General features: G+C 53.7%; 1 protein-coding gene across 1 annotated transcript in view; it reads left to right on the top strand.

Annotated features, from left to right (window-relative positions):
• The window catches only part of SLC38A3 (solute carrier family 38 member 3), a 30,601-nt gene extending 10,898 nt beyond the window's left edge, over positions 1-19,703 (top strand). The window contains exons 2-16 of the mRNA XM_003762301.4: positions 7,026-7,218; positions 7,341-7,422; positions 7,787-7,902; positions 11,075-11,148; positions 11,261-11,353; positions 11,778-11,859; positions 13,418-13,500; positions 13,656-13,714; positions 14,030-14,203; positions 14,352-14,431; positions 15,291-15,391; positions 15,638-15,762; positions 16,516-16,660; positions 17,228-17,331; positions 17,506-19,703. Coding sequence (XP_003762349.1) covers positions 7,109-7,218; positions 7,341-7,422; positions 7,787-7,902; positions 11,075-11,148; positions 11,261-11,353; positions 11,778-11,859; positions 13,418-13,500; positions 13,656-13,714; positions 14,030-14,203; positions 14,352-14,431; positions 15,291-15,391; positions 15,638-15,762; positions 16,516-16,660; positions 17,228-17,331; positions 17,506-17,610 — 1,533 coding nt within the window. The 5' untranslated portion in view covers positions 7,026-7,108 and the 3' untranslated portion in view covers positions 17,611-19,703. The remainder of the gene's footprint in view (positions 1-7,025; positions 7,219-7,340; positions 7,423-7,786; positions 7,903-11,074; positions 11,149-11,260; positions 11,354-11,777; positions 11,860-13,417; positions 13,501-13,655; positions 13,715-14,029; positions 14,204-14,351; positions 14,432-15,290; positions 15,392-15,637; positions 15,763-16,515; positions 16,661-17,227; positions 17,332-17,505) is intronic.
• Positions 19,704-20,745: the final 1,042 nt, after the last annotated feature.

Genomic DNA, 20,745 nt, shown 5'->3' with positions numbered 1-20,745 from the left:
AGACACTGGGTTAAGAACCCCTGCTCTCAGAGAAGGTCCAGGGCTCAGTTCTCTCTGCTGGCCTTTTCCTGATGGGACCAAATCAACAGGGAAGGTCCTGGGGCTCAGAGAAGGTTGGGGATTGCTGGCTGAATGCTGCGCCTCTGTGTTTCCTGCCTTGGCCTTGGGCCACGTGGATGGCTCTGGCCCCTCCAGGAGATGCCCTGGAGACACAGAGGCTGCAGAGATAGAGACATAAAACCAAACACCAAGGTATGCTTACCCAGAACACTCACCGGCCTGTGTGGCTGCTGGAGCCCCATGGCCCCTCCCGCCAGGATGATGCAACCAGGGCTCTGGTGTGAGGATTTTCAGTGTGTTTGGCAATCTCTAATTAGCTAATCCGTGCCCTCTCCAGCCCACCCAGCCCCCTCCGGCCCCCATCCTTTTCGAGGTGGGTCTGACGCATTCTCACCTGCTCCCACGCAGGCAAGCTGGCAGAGAGGAGGAGGGGAAAGGGAAGGACTCTGGCCACAAGGGTCCATTTTTACCTGTTTTTTTTTTCCACTTTCCACTCCCTGCTTTACTCGATGCCTCCAGCTTGGGCCCTCCCCACCCCACCTGTCCTTGATCTGCCTTCTCTCTCTTTCTCTCAGCCCCCTCCCCTGTCTGTCATCCTGCCTATTTGCTTCTGCCTTTATCTCTTTCCTGGGCAAAGCAAACAGAGGTGTGTGTGTGTGTATGTGTGTGTAAGTGCATCAGTTCCATTTCCCCAGTCCATTGATTTTTCCCATCCACCATGTTCCACTACTAAGATTTTCCCATAGACCATGCTCACCAACTTGATTCACAGAATGCTGGGGTAGGAAAGGGAGTCTGAGGTCATCCAGACTAAACCCCTTTGTAATAAGGAAGCTCACGTTCCTTTTGCATTTTTTCCTCTTTCTAAACACTTTCCTCATAACAACCCCCTGTGAAGAGCATCGACTCTGGAGTCCAAGACCCTGGGTTCAAATCTAGTTCCTATTGATTTTCTGTGTTGTCCTTAGCCAGGTCCCTCAGTTGCTTCATCTGTAAAGTAGACTCGCTAGCCTCCGAAGTCCCTTCTACTCTAGATCAGTGATAGCCACATCACCCTGCTTTTGCAGCTTTTGCAACTTGCTTTTGAAAGTTGCTTCCAACTTCAGAGTTAGAAAGGAGGGATCTAGTCCAACCCCCTTATTTTTACAAAGGGGGAAACTGAGTCCAGAGAGATTAAGTCATTTGCCAAAGAAGTCACAGGTAGTAAGAAGCAGATTGTCTGACCTCAGGGCCACTGTTCTTTCCCACATACCCCCCTGGGGGGGTCCTCAGAGGACATCCGGTCCAACTCTACCTAAACAGAACCTACTCCCAGGCAAGCATTCAGCTCTGACTTAGGAAAAGAATCCCCTATTGCCTGGATAGAGTGCCAGGCCTGGAGTCAGGAAGACTCAACTTTGATTTAAAATCCAGATACTTCCTAGCTGTGTGAGCCTGGGCAAGGCACTTTACCCTGTTTTCCCATTTATAAAATGAGTTGAAGCAGGAAAGGGCAAACCCTTTCAGTATCTCAGCCAAGAAAACTCCAAATGGGGTCCCAGAGTCGGACACGCCGAAGTGACGTCCTGGGATAGCTCTTCTGGACAGCTCTCATTTTGGGAGGTTCTACCCTCGGGGGCCAAACAGAACTGGTCTGATCCCCCAACCTCATGCCAACCATTCAGTTACCTGAAGACAGAAATCACATCCCAAATCTTCTCTTCCAAACTAAACATCCCCATTCCTCCAGCCTCTCTAGAACAGGGGTTCTTAACCTGGGGTCTGCGAACTTGTTTTTAAAAATATTTTGACAGCTGAATTTTAATAGAATTGGTTTCCTTTATAATCTACTTATTTTATTTTATGCACTAAAAAACATCCTTCCAAAAAATGGTCCATAGGCTTCCCTAGTCCACCCAAGAAATCCAAGATACAAAAAAGGGAGGGATTTCTAATTTAGAACAATGTTTTGAGCTTCCTCCTGATGCCAAAGTGGGTTGGACTAGAGAGGACCCTTTCTACTGTCAAATTCTATAATTCTGCGATCGCTTCCTTGCCTGAGCTCTGCCTTCTTCCCCACCCTCTCCTACTTGGAAATGAGTTTCTATTTTTTTCAGTGCCTGCATAATGCTTTATTTACATCATAGTTTGAAGCAGCCTGTGGTAATGGTACACATTGCCAGGAAGACCTAGATTCAAATCCTGACGCTAGCTGTGTGACTCTAAGAAACTCAGCTGATTTTTCTGAGACTCGATTTTCTCATCTGTAAAACAGAGGATTAGGCTACATGGCCCCTAAGGTCTCTTTCCACTTTAAATTTATAATCTCAGGACATGCTCCAGTTTGTCAAGGACCCCTTGGAAATGTGTGCCCTACCTGGGAGCTCCTTCAGTCATATTCTATCTGCCTTCAGATGTGACTCCATTGAAGTCATCATCAGAAAAGGGACTCCTTTCCCCTTCCCACCCGAGTGACAAACTCTTCTCTGACTCTTATATAAATTCCTGCTAATATGACTCTTAATGGAGGATAGAAAACATTCTAAGGTTGGAGATAGAATAGGGTGAGTCTTGTTTCTCCTTCAGGAATAAAGAGAAAAATCAATCTGGACCCAGGGGCAGGGATGATGAAATAAGGACAAATTAGATGCTTTGAGATCATAAAGATCTTTGAGAGAAATTGCTCCCTTTTTTGCACATGGGTAAAGGGGGTTTGTTGAAAAGCTCATGGAACCAAAAGTTGAGCATGGACCTTCTGACAAAAAAACTCAGGACTCTGCTTGAATGCAGACTTCTTAGAAGATTGGGAAGAGCAAAATATGGGGCCTTGTCAAGTGTGCAAAGGATGCTGGACCTTCTGGTTTTCATAAGGGGGTATACTTGGGCCCAATGGCTGAGAGAAAAAGGGGGAGGGGGAAGAGCACTGAAATTGGAAGGGGAAGCTGAGGGTCAAGGTTAATGGCAGGGACTCTTATGGGGTTTGATGGAAATGAGTGAGAGGGGTCTTGGGCTCCATATGGCAAGCTGGAGCCACATAATTTCCAGTCAGAGTCAGTCTTTCCCCTTGTCTGGGCTGTGGCCTCCCTGAAGCCAGTGACCTGCTGATCCCACAACACAGTCAGAAGCCCACAATGAATGTTCTAAGACTAGGTATTAGAGCAGAGAAGTAGCGGCTTTGTTTGGAGTCCAGATCTGGCCTGCCTGGGGACCTGTCCCAGCCTGCCCAGGCCTGGGGTCCAAGGGCTCAGGAGTTGGTGGGGGGGGAATCTGGATTCCTCTCTCAGAAACCCAGGGAAAACTAGGGGCCTAGGAACTCCTTAGCCAAGGGAGCTCTTCGGAGAGTCAGGCTATGAACAAAGCCCAGACCTGGCCTGGCTTGAGCGGGGTGCAGGACATGGGACAAGGGGTACTTTGACGGTGAGACATGGCTCCTGCCTTTAAGAGCCCCCATTCTGAGGGGAGACAGCCCAGTCCTCAGGGAGTCTCCGGTCTGAGGGAGAAGCCTGGCCCCTGCCTTCAGGTAGCCCCCAGTCTCATCACGGGCAGGGAGGAGAGTTCTCCCATCAGACTTCTGCCCCACACATAAGTGAAGCTTCCTGCCCTCCCTTATCTGGTTTGGGGAAGGGCCAGATCGGACAGGATTCACCTAGTAGGTGATTCTGGGAACCCAGTTACACGGCACCTTATGGGGGAATCTGGCTAAACCCAGAACCAACAAAGTTTTAAGCTGATAAGTGTTAGGTAGGTTTGTGGAATGGAGGCTTCTTGGGAAGGGGGTGGATTTGCGGTCAGATTTTGAAAAGACCTAAGGATTCTAGGAGTCCCTTCAAGGAAGGGAATAACTAGAGGAAAGTAAACAAAGAAGGTTTCCTCTTCAGCTGTCATTTGTCACTTCCCTGAGGGAAGACGGGTCCTCCCTTTAGGGCCCCTAGAGCCTTCAGCAGCTTCTGAGCTGAACCTTCCAGGGCAGAATTAATGGTACCCATCGGTGAGGCTAATGGGTCTGAGGGCTGGGAGGGAGCCCAGGAAGGGAGAGAGGAAGGAAAGTCCATTCTCTGCCCTCATTGTCCTCGGCCATTCCTCAGTGGGCTCATCACCCTTGTGGTGTGGACAGAGGGAGAAGGAACCCTGCAGCCCCTGCTGCTATCCCACCCCGTGAACTTCAGTAGGGAGAAGTTAGGGACCTAAGGGAGAGAACAGACTCTGGGGGGTGGACAGGACCCATCTGGTGTTTAACAATCAGCTTGGACCTGGGAGAAGCAAAGGGTCACCGAATCAACCGTCACATCCTGCATGCCTGAAGGGAAAGCCCGGCCCTCTTTCCCTTACGCCATTTTGCCTGTCCTTAAAGGCAGCCAGGAGCATGGACTTGAAATTGGGAAGATTTGGTTGTCAATTCTCAGCTCTGATATCTATAAGGCAGGTGACTTTGACCTCTCCGGGTCTCAGTTTCCCCATCTGCAGCATCAGGAGAGTGTTATAAACCTTATGGCACCATAAAAGTGGAAACTATTATAATTATGAAGCCCATATGTTCTAAACCCCAATATTCAAGAGCGTTATATTCTAGGAGATTCTCAAAGGAAGGCAATGGGAGTGTTGGTGAGGAATAAGGGTCACTAGAACCAGAATCCTCGCCTCCCGATGCCAGGGGAGCTCAGAGAGCCATCGAGGCTGCATCCCAGCCTCGGGACATTGGCAGAGCCCCCAGCACCTGGCACTGTCTGCCCTCTGGGTGACAGCCCGTGACCCCGGCCTCCCTTTGGACGGGGCTCCTTTCCTCTAGGGGCTGAGCCAGTCCAGGATGTCCTGCTAGAGTGGCCCTCCTGGCTTGACATTGCCTGGAGGAGTGGGGAAGGGGTGGGCGCTTTGCCCAGGCACCTTCTGGTATGGTCTGGGTGGAGCCCCCTGAGGGGCCCCAGGCTGGCAAGGGAAGAGGTACACAGAGTTGTCCAGGCAATGGGGGCCAAGGGGGAGGCAGCTGTCCTTCCTCCGCTCTGGGCTGCCAGGCAAAGGCTGGCACTGATGGCCAGAGAAGATGGGCGCATCGGCCTGGGACCCTTGGGAGAGGAGAGACCTGTTAGGAAGCAGGGTCTGTGGGGAGCCACTCCGGCCTTTTGTCCGGGGGTCTGCAGGCTAGAAGGAACAGCAGAGACAGCCTTAGACACAGGGTCCCAGCTGGGATAGGTAGAGATGCTGGGTAAGATGAGGATAAATGTATCCTTCTGCTTCCCCTCTCTGAAGGAACGTGAAAATATTGGGATTACAGGGTTTATAAATGGAAGGGCCTTAGCTGTCACCAAGTCCAATGTCTTCACTCGGTAGATAAGGAAAACAAGGTCCAGACAGATTAAGATTTGCTCGGTTCCACAGTTCCCAAGCCTGAGAAAGCTGGTGAAGGAATGGATGGGGGTGCGATGGGGAGCTCTCCAAGATTAAAGAATGAGCTCCCTCAGGACACAGATCCGACAGGATGCCCTATTTGGGGCTGCCATTCTCCCCATGAGATCAGGAAGGGAGGCAGACATCATGCTCTCTGCCCCCTCTCCCCAAGGTGGAGACCCCCCTTCACAAAGGCAGCAGAGGAGCCCAGGGGGGATGGGGCTGGAGGCTAAGCTGCCAGCCCTCGCCTCTGCCAGTCCAGGGACAATTTCCCAGAGCCCAGCTCCTGGTGCACAGAGGGCCCATTGTTCTTGCTGCCAGTACTGCCCGGCTCCGGGTGCCCTCCCCAACTGCCTGCCGAGCCTTTCTTGGCGGGACCTCATTCTCTCCTGGTCACCCTCACCTCCCACTCCCCCCGGACCCCATGTCATGTCCAGTCTGCGACGGGTCCCAAAACTGCCCCCTGCCAACCCCTAAGCAGAAGCATCAGCCTGGGTGGATCCCCCCAGCCTGATGAGTCAATCAGTTCATCAAACAAGCATTTATTAGGTCCCTACTATGTACCCAGAGTTTTCCTGGAGCCCTTTGCTAATCTAGCAAAAGCCTCTGCTGAGGGAGCAGTTAATACAGGAAGCTCCTTCCCCCCAGGTCTCTGTACCTGTGTCCCACACCCTCCAGGGAGCCCTAGAATTTTACTCCAGGTCTCCCGGTGTTTGAACATCCAGACCCTCATAGGATACAGGGATCCTCCCCGCCAGGTCACAGCAGCACAGAACGGAGGGGCCTCTGAGGGCTCCTGGTCCAAGGTGTATCTGGGACATCTCAGACCTCAGTGAGCATCCCATTGCACATAGGAAGCCTTTCCCGTTATCTGGTAGAGATCTCACTCTGGAACGGTCATTCCCAGCTCAATGATTCCAAGAGAAACAAGTCTGATTCTAGCCCCAGGAGCGGGATGGATAGTGTGGTCCCAGACATAGTAGGCTCTTGCTGAATACTTGATAAATGATTGATTGGTGAGGGAAGAAAGTATAATCATCCTCAGGATTTGTCAGGGGAGGGGGCTGGGTGCAGGGCCTCTGGGAATGGAGCTCTCTTCTGGACCCTGGACCATGTCCCCCTAGTCGGATCAGGTGCTCTTTGGGGGCTGAGGGGTATTTAGTCTTCCTGGGGAGACTAGAAAGGACTCTGTTCACTGCAGCTCAGCCTCCCCCATGACCCTTCCCAGGACAGACCAATGGGCGTTTCACTCCTGGTCCAGTCTCAGAGGGACAAAGGGGTTAGTTGAGCTGTGGTTACAAGAGGACGTCTAACAGCCCAGCAGCGGCTTAGCTTGGGATGCACTGGATTGGGCGGCAGGGGTCTGGGCTGGAATGTGGTCGCTTTGGACAAGTCCTGGGACATTGGTTCCCTCTGCAAAGTTAGAGGGGGGCCAGACAGCCTTAAGGTCCGTTTGCAGCTGGCAATTAGGGATCGTTTGTTCCTGTGCTTGTATTCCCCGTGCGGTGCCTTGAACGTTGTCGGTGCCGAATCAGTGTTTATGGAACCGAGTTGATTTGATGGTCCTTGGTTCCCCTAATGACCCCCGTTCCCTTTCCCTTCAGAGACTTTACCCGTTTTGAAGGCCCGTGACCAAGACCAAAGGCTCTCACCCCGCCTGCTGCCCACACCTGTGCCCTGACCAGCCATGAACCCCCCAGAGGCACCCGCACAAACAGAGATGGTCGAACTGGTGCCCAACGGCAAACACGTGGAGGGGCTGTGCCCCGTGGCCCTGTCTGCCGTCGGGACTGAAAGGTGGGTCTGTGTGAAGGGGATGGTGGTCGGTGCGCAGGGAATGAGGAAGAGACGCCCCCTCAACCGCACCTGCTTTCTCTGCCTGACTCAGGGGGCATGAATGTTCCTCTTTATGTCCACAGGTGTGAGGGTGGAAGACCCAGCCATGGGGAAGCAGAGGGGTTTCTGCCCCAAAATGCCAGCAAAGAGACCCACTTCACAGATGTGAGCCCGAGATGGGGTAGATGGGAGATGAGAGCATGGGGGAAGCTCCAAGGAGAGAGGGATGGGAAACAGTCAGAGTCTGGGGCTTAGCCCCAGGGATAGGAAGCCAGGGAAACCAGAGTGAAAAGTGGGTGAGCCCTGACAGGGCGAGGGCAGGGGCAGGGATGGGGCAGGGATGGGGGCTGAGACTGAGTCCAGAAGTGGGGTCCTGGTGAGAGGTTTGGGAGGGATGATGGTTTCAGGGAAAGCAAAAGCTTGAGAGAGTGGGGTGGGTGAGGCAGGAAATGGAGAATGGGCTATTGGCCGGGTGATGGGCTGGGAAAAGAACCTCGATACCCCTTCTTCTACCCCCCCCATCCTGCAGTTTGAAGGGAAAACTTCATTCGGGATGTCTGTGTTTAACCTGAGCAACGCCATCATGGGCAGCGGCATCCTGGGACTGGCATACGCCATGGCCAACACCGGCATCCTGCTCTTCCTGTAAGTGCCCCCAACTGGTCCCTGCCCTCAGCCCCCTCCCAGATGCCACAGGCGTCTCTGCTGCTGGAGCCCGGCCCAGCCCGGCCTGACCTTAGTTTCTGGGACCCCTGACTGAAGCAGGGACTGGGCAAGCTGCCCGAACTAAGGGCAAGCGAGGGAGGGGACCCTAGGCCAAAGGTAGGGGCTATGGGGGGCCCTGAGGTTTCTGACCGAGGCGAGAAGCATCCACTGTGAATAGAAGCTCTAGCTCCAGCCCTGGCCTCAGCCCCACCCCGATGCCAGCTCCAGCCGCTGCCCCCAACCACACACACACAGAGCTGGGCCCTGATCCTAGGCAGGGAGGCAGTGGGGCGGGGGAAGACAGGACACTGTCTCTGTGTCCATGCTGGGCTGTTTATTCCCAGAAAAGGTTTGGGATTTTTTCTTCACCCTCAAATAAAAACAGACTAAAATAAGACCAGAGCAGAGAAAAACGTGGGGTGATGGAAAAGCAGGCTCCCTCCCGAGGCCCCCAGAGTGACCTGAGCTGCCTCCCTGGGCAGGGAACATTAGCCTGCATGCATCTCTGGGTCTCTTTCTCTAGGAAGATCTCTGTTTTCTGTGTGTTTGTGTCTGTGTCTGGGAGCACAGCGCTTGGGAGCCCCACAGACCCGGATTCACGTTCTGGCTCTGCCATTAAAAACTTGGGTCAAACCCTATCTCTTAAGTCTGTGAGATGAAGGAGCCGGAGGGGATCAGGAGCTCCTAATCTGGGGGCTGCGGACATGTTTGGATAACTTTCCATAGAACTGGTTTTCCATGAAAGTTTCAGTATTTTATTTTGTGCATTTAAAGGCCCTGTTCTGACAAGGAGTCCATGAAACCTAGAGCTTATAGCTATGGACTAGGTCATCTCTGCGGATCTTTCAGCTTTAAGCTTGGGGTCCAGTTTGTGTGCAGGTGCTTGCAGATATCAGGGGCTGTGTATGCACGAGAGTGTCCCATGACAGAGAATGTTTTCTTCCCAGGCTTCCTAGCAGGGATGGGTTTCTCTGTCCCTCAGCATTCTCCCGTTGGGGTATATGTGGTATATAAGTGGTACAGGTGAGGGCTCCGTCCAATTTCTTCCTTAGGACCAGAAAAGAGTGAAAGAGATATAATAACCCCTGCATGTACCCACAAGGGGGTCCATTGCTTCCTTCCCTGATTCCTAGGTTGCCTTGCTAGCATGCCACCAAATGATCCTGTTTCTGTTCTGTCTAGCCCCCCATCTCAGTTTCTTCCCCCCTACTCTAAAATTATTATTTATTTTATTTTTAAATTATGGAATAAAATAAGCATTTCCATCACATGGTATAATGGAACAAATATATAATTGTTAAGCAGACCCTTGGGGAGCATATTCCTCTCTCTCGTCTCCTCAAACAAAGGAAAGAAGAGGATAATTAGAGCTTTCCTGGGCATCCAGGAGGAGTATGAATTCCACAGCTCCTCAGGGAGTACCTCTCAGGTAGGAAAAGGGAGGAGAAAGACAAATGGATGGTGTTTCGTCTGTCTGTGAAGTGTGAGAAGCAGAGGAGGACCCGGATATCCCAGATCCATTCTCTCCAACCCCCACCCCACCCCGATGAAACTAATATGTTATTGCTGATAGCTTTGCAGAATCAGGGGGCTAGGACTGGAAGGGCTCTGAGAAGATGCAACTTCTGCCAGAAAGGGCCTTGGAATTGTGGGGTCTAAGAACTCAGAGGCTGTCCAAGGCCAGCCCTTCCTGACCGGGGATGCTTTGAGAGTGTCTCCAATCAGTGGCCACACATATAGCTTTTGCATTTGGGCCTCCAATAATGGGGAAGCCCCCTCCTCCCATGCAGCCCATTTCACTCTTTCAATCTTTCTTTCCCATCAAACCTGAATCTGCTCCCTCTTCAGCTTCCCCCATAGCTCTGAGCTCTGCCCTCAAGAAGAACAAATCTAATCCTTCCATGGCGGGGATGAGCTCTTTGGCTGAACATCCCTTGTTCCTGAGACTTATGTGCCCTGCTGGGCTTAGAGGCAGGAAGATTTAAGTCCAAAAATAGTTTCAGAAACTGCATGAGGGGGTGGCTAAGCCATGTAACCTCTGCCTCAGTTTCCTTAAATGTAAAATGGGGATAATACTCCTACTTCCTGAGTTCTTGTGAAGATCCCCCATGATAATATTTGTAAAATGTTTAGCCCAAAGCCTGATAAATACAAGCACACCTAGATACTTTAATAAATCTTTGTGCCCTTCCCATTTTTCAACATATACACATATAAATCATTTAATAAAGCCTTGCTTCTGTTCCATTTTTTTCAAGAACACACACATAAATTATTTAATAAATCCTAATTCCCTTCCTATTTTTTCAGCACCCACTCACCCAGTTTGGAGACTGCTCTGGTTTGTCTCTTACTTTTTTGTCCTTGGGGTTGAATGACCTGCTTAGGGTCACACAGCTAAAACCTGTCAGAGGCAAATTTGGGCTCGGGGTTTCAGGAGCCGGTGCCCTAGCCAGGCCATCGCCAATGGCCAATTGGTCTCTCCTAAAATGTGATGGTCAGATTTCAGTGCTCCGCAGCCCGACAGGACCCAAGACAGGGAGACTCCTCCTTACTGAGCACTGCCCTCCATCCCCGGTGGGGGCTGGAGCTGAGGGGCCTTGGAGCACGGGGTCTGAGCCGGAAGTGTCAGGCTGGGAGGGAGTTCACAAGTCATCCAGCAAAATCTCAGGTGTTTACTGATGAGGAAACTGAGGCTCAAAGAGGGAAACGGCCCCAGTGGCTGGCCCTCTGTCCGCTGCCCCAGGCTTCCTCTCTGTCTCATTCTCCTCCTTCATCCTCTGAGATCACACAGGAAAAGGCAGCACTAAAGCTCATTTTTGTCCTCCCAGCTTCCAGTCCCGGCCTCTTCTTGCTAAATAGTACAGTCGTTAGAACACTGGGCCTACAGTCAAAAAGTTCAAATGAGGGACTTAACTTCTGTCTTTCTCAGTTTCCTCATCTGCAAAATGGGGATAATAATGCACTTACTCCCAGGATTGGTGGGAGGATCAAAATGAGACAGGCTCTGAAACCTGTGTGTGGTGCGTCCATGCTAGCCATGATGATGATTCTCTGCTCCCGACCCAAGTCTGCCTCACTTCTCCCCCAATTCTGTCCCCTCTCCCCCCAGATTCCTCCTCACCTGTGTGGCCCTGCTCTCCAGCTATTCCATCCACTTGCTGCTCAAGTCTTCAGGGATTGTAGGTAAGAAAACGCTTGCTGGCTTTACCGCTGCTCCCAGGTTCAGACGCCAGGGACCGGGCCCTGGTACCAGGTTGGAGGGCTCAGGCCTGGCGCTATCTTCCCCCTCTCCCAGGGATCCGGGCCTATGAGCAGCTGGGCTTTCGGGCCTTTGGGACACCGGGGAAGCTGATGGCGGCCATAGCGATCACCCTGCAGAACATTGGAGGTAAGGGACAGGGATAGCCCTTCGTCTGGCTTTGCTCACACTCTTTAGACATATTTTTAACCTCCTGAGTTATGCTTTCCTAAGGGCACCAAGAGACAGAGTAAATAGTCACCTAGTCACCAAGTCCTCTTGGGAATTTGGGCAAGCGCCTTTAAGCCTCAATTTTACCATCTGTAAAGTGGGGTATTGGTTTAGATAACCTCTGCAGGCTTGTCTGTCCCTCTGATTCCTTTGCTTGGCTCTCATGTGCTTCCAGGAGGATGGGGATGGGTGCTGGTAGGGTTACATCCCTTTCAAGCTAGGGCCACACCTGGGGGGAGGCAGGCGGGGGTTCTGTGACCACCTGATAGCCCCTACCCCCCTTGGATCCCCATGAGCCACTGGGAGAGGAGTGGGATCCTCATCTGCTTCCTTCTTTCCCCAGCCATGTCCAGCTACCTGTACATCGTGAAATCTGAAGTGCCCCTGGTCATCCAGACCTTCCTCAATCTACCGGAGAAAACCTCGTGAGAATCACTCATATTCTGAGAACAGGGAACGGGGGAGGGACCACAGGGATGGCCCTGGGTGGGGCGGGTAGGGGGTGCTGTCGGGACAGAGGATGAGCCCGGCCTGAGGACCCAGGGGGAGAAAGAGGAGCCGGGAATGGTCCTGCCCCTGAGGAGGGAGAACAGACGGCCCGTCCGGAGAGGGATAAGGGCCTGTCCCAGCACCTGGAGTGGGGGTCTGGCCCTGGAGGGCCTAAGCCCAGAAGGGGAGGGCGGTGGAGTGCTGAGGGAGGCCTTGGTTCCCTCTAAAGGAAGGAGGAAGAGGTGGGGACGTGGACAGCGCAGGCCAGACTATTTCCAGGCCAGGACCTCCCCTCTGTGTGCTCCGCTCATTTGCTCCCAGGGTTCACACCCCTGGGCCTGGGGCCACGAGCCAGGAATTCCAGGCCCCTCCCCCTCCCCGGGCCTGGGCTGCTCTCCGAGCCAGGTGCCACAGAGGGGACCTGTCACTTTAAGGAAGCACAATTTGGTCTTGGTCTGGATATTAATACTCCCGACGGCCTCTCTGTGCCCTTTTCCCTCCCCTGACCCTCTCTCCCCTGTAGTTCTCCTCTTTCTCCTCCCAACTTTCAAGAAGGAATCCTCACATTCTCACAGCTTATCTAGACCCTCAGCTCCTCTTCTCCCTATCCCACTTTCAGGTTGGGGAGGGGGTCCAGATGGGGGAGGGGGCTTGATTCAGCATTTTCTGGCCTTCGTTTCTCCACTCACTGATTCTGAGTTCTTGTAAGGGCCCTTTCAACTCTCAGGGCCTCAGTTTCCCCCTAAGTGCTTATATCCAAGGCTCCTTCTGGTGCAACATTCTATGATCCAAGAACTCCAGGCTTCAGAAAGTGCGGCCCAGGACCGGGGTCTCCACTCTGTTCCCCTTTGCTGCTGTTTGAGCAGGGGAAGCAGAGGGGACGAGGGAACTGGGCTGAGCAGCAGCTCCCTGCCCCCCCCACTGGCCCAGGAAAGGGTGAGGTCAGAGGAGGGTTTAGCTTAAGCCCCTGCTATTTTTAACTGAGGCCTCTGGGGCTAAACCCCCTGTAGCCCAGATTCCGCCCAATGATGCAGCTCTACATCTGTAGGTGGCCCTGGCCCTGCCCACTCCAGGGGCCTGATCCCGGGGCCCTCAGAAGCTCTCCCCTTCCAGGCCTGGCCACAAGAGGGCCCGGGCCGGGCACGTGCCTTTGGGACTGGGAACAGGTCCTGATGGCTGATCCCCCTTCCCAACTCCTCTTTCCCCTGCCGGCCACCTGAGCCCTCTGCCGGCCCTTTCCCCCTGCCCAGCTCCTTCGTTATCCCATCGCCCCCAGTCGTGACTTCCTCCTCCATGGGACCGGCAGGGGGGCCCCTTCTGGGGGGCCGGTTTCCAGGAGCCGAATTCAGGGAGAAGGTGGAGAGGGGGCTTCCCCGGGATGGGCAGCAAGGGCTGGCAGAGGACAGGACCTCCGCAGGCATCCCTGAAGTCGGAGGCCATGTCTGCTTGCAGTTCTGACACCTGTTCTCTACCCTCTCCTCCCCTTCCCTCCAGGGATTGGTACATGAATGGGAATTACCTGGTGATCCTGGTCTCAATCACTATCATCCTGCCCTTGGCTTTGATGAGGCAGCTGGGTAAGAGCAGGGGCCAGAGCTGGGCCAGCTGGGGAGGCGCTGGGTGCAGGGGGGGTGGGGAGGCAGGTGGTCCTGGTGCCCTAGGGGACGGGATGGGGACGGGGTGAGGACAAGGGGCAGGCCCCCGGTTCTCACCCTCCCCCCTCTGCCCTTAGGCTACCTGGGCTACTCCAGCGGCTTCTCCCTCAGCTGCATGGTGTTCTTCCTGATTGCAGTGAGTGAGACCCCTGCCCCAGCCCTGCACCCACCTCCAAGGTGGACACACGGCCCCTTCCTCAGGGATCCCTGCCGAGGGGGGGACAGAGTTATAAGTCGTGGGAGCCTCCAAGATGGGGAGAAATGACCGCCAGCTTATTTCTAGGGAAGAGCAGGAAGTGAGGTCCTGGTGGGTGAATTCTGAGCCCCAGAGAGCAGAGCCCGGGCACTGCCGCCGGGTACAATGTGGCTGCCACACTCCCCATGGCCGACCACGTGCACAGGGGTCTGATAGCGGCCTTGCAGGGAGTTCAGTAGCCTCCTACTCCCCCAGGTCATCTACAAGAAGTTCCAGATCCCGTGCCCTCTGTCTACGTTCTCCACCAACATCACAGGCAATACCAGCCACATGCAGATCGTCATGAAGGATTCCGTGGGTGGGGACCCCCTCATCCAGGCCTCCAACACTGACAGCTGCGCCCCCAGTTTCTTTACCCTCAATACGCAGGTGTGCTGGGGCCAGCTGGGGCCAGGGGGGTGGGGAGAGCAGGCCTGGGGACAGAGCGGGCCCAGCTCCGGGGGGCCAGGCCTCGATGGGAGGTCCCTCAGCACCCAGGCCAAGTCCTCGAGCCAACAGCCCCTCCTCCCGTCCACAGACAGCCTACACCATCCCAATCATGGCCTTCGCCTTCGTCTGCCACCCCGAAGTGCTGCCCATCTACACCGAGCTCAGGGAGTGAGTATCACTGGGGTGAAACCCTGGCCTTGTCGCTTCCTAGGGGGTCGTGGGCAAAGTTCCAGTTTCCTCTTCTCTAAACGAGGGGATGAAATAAAATAGCTTCCGGATCATCCCGACCTAGAGCCCTGTGAGCTTCCTGAGGGCCTGGGGAAGAAATGGGAATAACCACGGCCAAGAACTGAGAAAGCTCAGTTTGCTTCCGTTCTCACTCAGGCTAAGACTCATGAACTTCCTCCTTTGTAAAATCTGTGATACTATGTTGCCACTTGAGAGACAGTAGGAAATGATGGCAACAGCTCTGATGGGAGAATTAGGAGACAGATTCGAGTCTAGTCTCTTACATACCAGCTGGGAGTAGAGCAAGCCCATGTTTCATCTTTGGGCCTCAGTTTCCCCAACTGTAAATGGAGGGGAAATTGTATGAAGAGACAGTGGACCAAGAACTAGACTTAAAAGACCAGAGTCCAAACCTTCCTTCAGTACTTACTGTGTGATCATGACCAAATCACTTAACATCTCTGAATCAGTTTCCTCGTACAATTTTTTCCCCAAAGAAGGGATGATATTATTTCCTCACAGGATTAAATGAGACACAATATAAAACATAAACCTAAAAGCAGGCTGTATCCATGTCAGGAATTGTTATGATTCTAAGCAGCCGCCAGTTGTGATATCCAAGAACTACATGACATTTGTCTCTTGCTCAATCTTGTTCCTTCCTCCCCATCCCACCCCCAATCCCAGCTTCCAGGAATAGACTTCCTTCCGGACCTTCGTCCCTATGGGGAAAAGGGAGAGCAATCTCGGTGGGAGAGGGCCCCCCCCCCAGCTTAATCCAACCCTTGCTCTCCCGCAGCCCCACCAAGCAGAAGATGCAGCACATCTCCAACTTGTCCATCGCCGTCATGTATGTGATGTATTTCATGGCTGCCCTGTTTGGCTACCTCACCTTCTATGGTATGAGAAAAGTGGGCAACACGACTGGCACAGAAGCCAGACTAGGGTATGGGCTGGGGGGGCAGGGGCCCCGAACCCTGATGAATCTGGGGGGGGGGGAGATCAGTCACTACCCCGAGCCAGGCACAGAGTTGTGATCAGTCTGGGAGGACAGGGCTTGGACCTCTGGAGGAGGGGAGCCAGAGGTGTCCCAGCTCCGGACTGGTTGTGCATGTGAGATGGAGCATCAGGAGCTGTGTCCCACAGATCGGGTGGAGTCGGAGCTCTTGCACACTTACAACAAAGTGGACCCCTTTGATGTGCTGATCCTGTGCGTCCGGGTGGCAGTGCTCACGGCCGTCACCCTCACCGTCCCCATCGTCCTTTTCCCGGTGAGTTCCCCCTGTCCCTTCAGCAGAGTTCAGGATTCGTAGATCCTAAGAGCAGAGTTTGTAGAATCTTGGCTTCAGGTTGGAAAGGATTTCAGATGTCGCCCAGTTCATTTTACAGCTGAGGAAACTGCGTCACTTGTCCAAGGGCGCACAGATAGTAAGGAGCAGAGCCGCTTTGGACTCAGGAACTCTGCCCCCCACTCAAGCACCCCTTATATTCCACCATGATTTCATTCCCTTCAATAGGGTTGAGAAAAGAGACAGGGAAAGTGAAAAGTCCCCCAGGTTCTCAGGTGAGGAATCAGCCTGAAGACTACAAAAACAGTCCTGGGAAGCAGAGTTGTCTCTAAGTTCTGCCCCAGATCCAATGTAACATAGAACTTGGAGCCAAAACCTGGATTCAAATCCTGGTCTCCTACCATGTGACTTTGAGCAAGTGCCTGTGCCTCAGTTTCCTCATCCACAAAATGGAAATAAAAATACTGAAACCCCCTCATCTCATAGAGTGGCTGTGAGGAAAGTGCTTTGTAAACATGTGACAGTCAGAGAAAAGGTGTTTCCTTTTTCATTTCCTTCCACTGAGCCCTGCAAATATGTCAAAAGAGAACAAGATTTCTAAGACCTTTCTTGGGGGATTATGACGTCTATGAGGGAAGCGCTTGCTCAACCTTACTGTGCTAAAGCATTGTGAACCCGGGGGAGTGGAGTCCCAGCCACTCTGGGTAACTAGGGCCTGCCCTCTCCCACCCCCAGGTCCGGAGGGCCATCCAGCAGATGCTGTTCCAGGACAAAGAGTTCAGCTGGCTTCGGCACACTCTCATCGCCGTCATCCTGCTGACCTGTATCAACCTCCTGGTCATCTTTGCCCCCAACATCTTGGGCATCTTTGGAATCATTGGTGAGAATCCTGGCCTGGGCCAGAGGGCAGAAGAAGGGGCCCACGGCTAGATGCTCGCCCACCTCTGGCACACCCCTGGGCCCCTGCTGATAGCCACATTTCTTCTCAGTCTGGGGGGCTACCTGCCTAGGAGCTGCCCATATTTGGCCCATTAGCCCCTATCAGCACTGTCTCTTTGGAAAAGGAGCTCATTATTTTGGTGTTTACTCTTTTTGCTCCCAAGGCTAACCATCGCCTTTTTTTTTTTCTTTAATCCTCTTTGAGGTTCTAAAATAGAGCAGATTAATTTAAAAGAAAAAAGCTAAAATATTCAGCTGATCACCAAAGCATCAGCACAATCAAAGTAGAGTTGTGTGTAGGTAAAAGCCCAAATGATAGCGGGAGAACAGAGTCAGGCCGTTGTCTGCTTCTGCTTCCTTATCTATGGGGCTTCAGCCACGTCCCTCTTCTCTTGGTAGTTTCCCCATGTTTAAAAATGAGGGTTTGCCACCCAGGCCTGTTCATGACATCAGCAGAGACAGCCCTCCCCTGCCTTTGCTAATCCCTCCCCATTCTCTCTTCCCTCAGGTGCCACCTCTGCACCCTGCCTGATCTTCATTTTTCCAGCCATCTTCTATATCCGAATTGTACCCAAGGACAAAGAGCCACTGAAGTCCACTCCCAAAATATTGGTACTTAACCAAGGGGGCCAAGCTTGGGAGGAAGGGGCTTGCCCCGTGGCAGTCCCCGGGCCCCTGCTTCTGCCCATGGGGGCTCAGAGACTCCAGCCTGGGGAGACATGGTTGGGGGCACACAGCCTCCTCCAGACCTTCTCCCTCGTGACCCCTTCCTTTTTCTCCCTACAGGCAATATGCTTCGCAGGATTGGGTGTTCTCTTGATGACCATGAGCTTGAGTTTTATCATCATTGACTGGATCTCTGGAAACAGCAAGAGCGGCGGCAATCACTAGAAGCCATATGGCCCGGGGTGACCCGTCACCCCCCCCACCTGTGCCATTGCCTGCCAGGACTGCTAAGCTGCCCGGGCCCTTGGCAGGTGGGGGGAGGAGGAAGGGAGGACATTTTTCACTCGATGTGTGTTTTTTGTCTTTAATTATTATTATCCCTGTTGAGGATTTTTTTTTTAAAATAAAAAGGGGGTGGGAGTGGGGACCAGACCTTGCAGGGGGTAGAAATGGAAAGGCTAGAACATTGGGTTCCCTCCCCAAGGGACAGGGAGGCCTCAGAGGCCGGGCCTCTGGCATCCTGCATCCTCCCTTCCCTGGGGAGGGCCGATGCCTCTCGGGACATCCCCTGACTGTCTCCAGCGCTGACTGCCGTCCGGGAGAGGCAGGGCTCAGCAGGGGGCAGCTCCCGTGCTTGGAGAGAATCTAGTGACCGTCAGCAAGAAGGGGCCAAACCCTCCTCACGCTCCCGACCCCTGTGTTCCCAGGCCACCTCGTGTCTGCTGGACAGAGGCAACTTCTGCCCTGTCACTAAGTCCCTCCCCCTTCCACGTAGGGCCTAGAAACCGATTTGTGGGGATGAGAGGAGATTATTAATGTCCAAAGACTTTTTCCTGGCCCTGTTGATTCTTATCATGGGGCCTGAGGAGAATCCTATTTGTGGGATTCTGAGGTCCAGCCCTCGGCAGACAGGGCTAGGAAAAGGTCCGTCACCTCTGGCCAACACCCCAGGCAGGCAGTTCCATCCTTTCTGGAAAGGGGAGACTTGGAGCTCACTTGAGCTGTCCTGGTACCCCCTCAATGGGAATTCCACGGGATGGGAAAGACTTCCTGCTCTCAGACAGGAAAAGGAGAACCAAGAGACAGGGGAATTGGTGGGAGCCTTGCTCCCTTAGAAGAAGCAAGGGCAGGTCCTGCCTTCTGCACCGACCCTGACCTCTCCCTTCCCCAAGAAGGCTCGTCTGTGCTCTTCCTGGGGGAGCACCACCGCTAACCTCCAAGACTTGGAGGGGGGCCCTGGAGACCCCAGCAAGAGCTTCCCACTGTCGTGGATACTGTTTCTCCCTCCCCAGTCAATGCTGCTCTCCATTGGTAGCATGGGGTCTGAGGCATAAGATCTTCTTCCCCATTTCAGGAAAATTGTGGTCTCTGCTGTACCTCAACACAGGCTGGGTAAGCCAGGCGCCCGCCTGTCCCCCATCTCACTTGGCTCTTGGGGCTCGGGGTGACAGCCACCCCCCCCACAGCTGCCCTGCCAACATCCCAATTCTGACCAGTTAGGAGTAAGGGGAGCTGAAGGTCTGTCTGTGGCTGAGGTTAATAATCGTGGGGGAGGGGGTAGCTAAGGGACCTACTGCCCGAGAACACCCTTCTGTCTATTCTGGGTGCATCCCCGGGGGTATGACTTGGTGGCTCCTCAGACCTGGCCAGGCTCTGGCCACGGATCGGCCCCTCGGCCCAGGTGCAGGAGGCCCCAGCAGGGATGGAGGAGTCTGGGAAGCGAGGAGAGCTTTGCATTCTCAGAGCCATCCCGCTCCCCGGGACACACACTTTTCCCATTCTGGGTCTGTTCCATCCTGGGGGGAGAGTACCCGCCTGGTCTTTAGCTGGGAGGGGGTAAGATGAAAACGTTCGGTGCCAACCCCTTCCAAAGGCATCGGAAGCAGCATAGAGAGAGGAAAGGCCTTCAGGGTGGGAGCTGGCAGCCTGCGGCCGGAAGCCCCCTTCCCTCCCACCTCCCCAATCTGGGAGTGGGCTGAGCCAACGTGAGGTGCATTTCCCTAGAGTTCAGGACTAGCCTTGTGAGCCAAGCTCTGGCTTCTGAGAAACTCGGGCCATGGGGAAGCTTCCCCAACAGGGAGGTGGGAAACATTGTGGGGAGGGAGCTCCCTCCCACTGCTCCCCCAGGCCCCGGAAGGCCCGAGGGGTTGGCTCCCTGCTGAGTGGCCATGAGAGGGACCAGTGTCCTCTCTCACAGGTTGCATTTTCAATCCCCTATCCAAGTGCGCTCCAAACTTGGAAAGACTGAAATCCAGCCCCCACTGACACACCAGAGACCTTCTTAAGAACAATAAAAGTCGGCGAAAACTGAGACTCAATGAGACTGTTCTTGTGCTTCTCTGGCTGACATCCGCAACAAGGACTGGGGACAAAACCAGGTTTAGCAGAAAACTGGCAGGTGGTCTGAGAAGGGGGGGTGTTGTTTCCAACCCTGGGGGGGTATCAAGGCCTTGTTCTCCAAAGAGGCACCCCTGCTGAGGGGGTGGGGTGGCAGGTGGGTGCTCAAGGCCCTCAGAGCCAAGCTCCATGTACCCATCAGTCTGAGATTATGGGATCCTCATGTCCAGGTCTCAGGCACAGTATACCAAGAAGCAGGCTTCTGTGAATAATTTAATTTCTGGGTCCCCGACTTCCCAGCTCCCAGTTTTCAGCTCCCCTGCCTGGCCTGGCTCTGAGCCACTCTCTCCCGGGGCAGAGACAGCCCCAAGAGCTGGCACCAGGCTCTCATTAGAGCCGGGTCCCGGGCGCCACAAAGGGACCTTGGGGCACCTGTCAGTTAGTCTAAGGGAGCAGAGGAAAAGGCAACAGGAAAAATCCAGTTTGAGCCTTGTTGGGTGGCTGCCAGCTGGGAAAATCCCAAAAGAAAGGCCTTCTCAGGGCCCCGACGATGGCTTCTCCCCAAGGAGGTTCTGGCAGGAAGGGCACAGGACCATCGTGGTGGGAGGGCCGGGGCTGGCAGGAACCATCTCTGCTGTGACCCGCAGGTAAAGCCCCAGCCCCCTCGGGCCTCGGGGCGGGATTTGGAAAGGATGCTAGTGCAAATGGAGGGGCAGAGAGTCCAAAAGAACCTGGGGGCAGGTGTCCCTCTGACACTGTGTGACCATGGGCGCATGTGACTCTGGACCTCAGTTTCTTCAGATTTCAAATGAAAATAAGATTCCCTTTGAGAACTTTTAAACTCAATGTAAATTAAAAAGGGGAAAAACAAATAGTATAGCATTCTCTGTATGTCTCTGTCTCATTCTCTTCTTTCTCTCTGCTTGTCTCTATGTCTCTGGCTCTCTCTATCTCTGTCTCTGTTTCTGTTTCTCTCCCTGTCCCTGTCTTTGTTTCTGTCTCTGTCTCTACCTCTATATCCAT

Source organism: Sarcophilus harrisii, chromosome 1 (genome assembly GCF_902635505.1).
Source record: "Sarcophilus harrisii chromosome 1, mSarHar1.11, whole genome shotgun sequence".
Classification (NCBI taxonomy): Eukaryota; Metazoa; Chordata; class Mammalia; order Dasyuromorphia; family Dasyuridae; genus Sarcophilus; species Sarcophilus harrisii.
The sequence above is the reverse complement of the archived record's forward strand: the minus strand, read 5'-3'. Positions and strand labels throughout refer to the sequence as shown.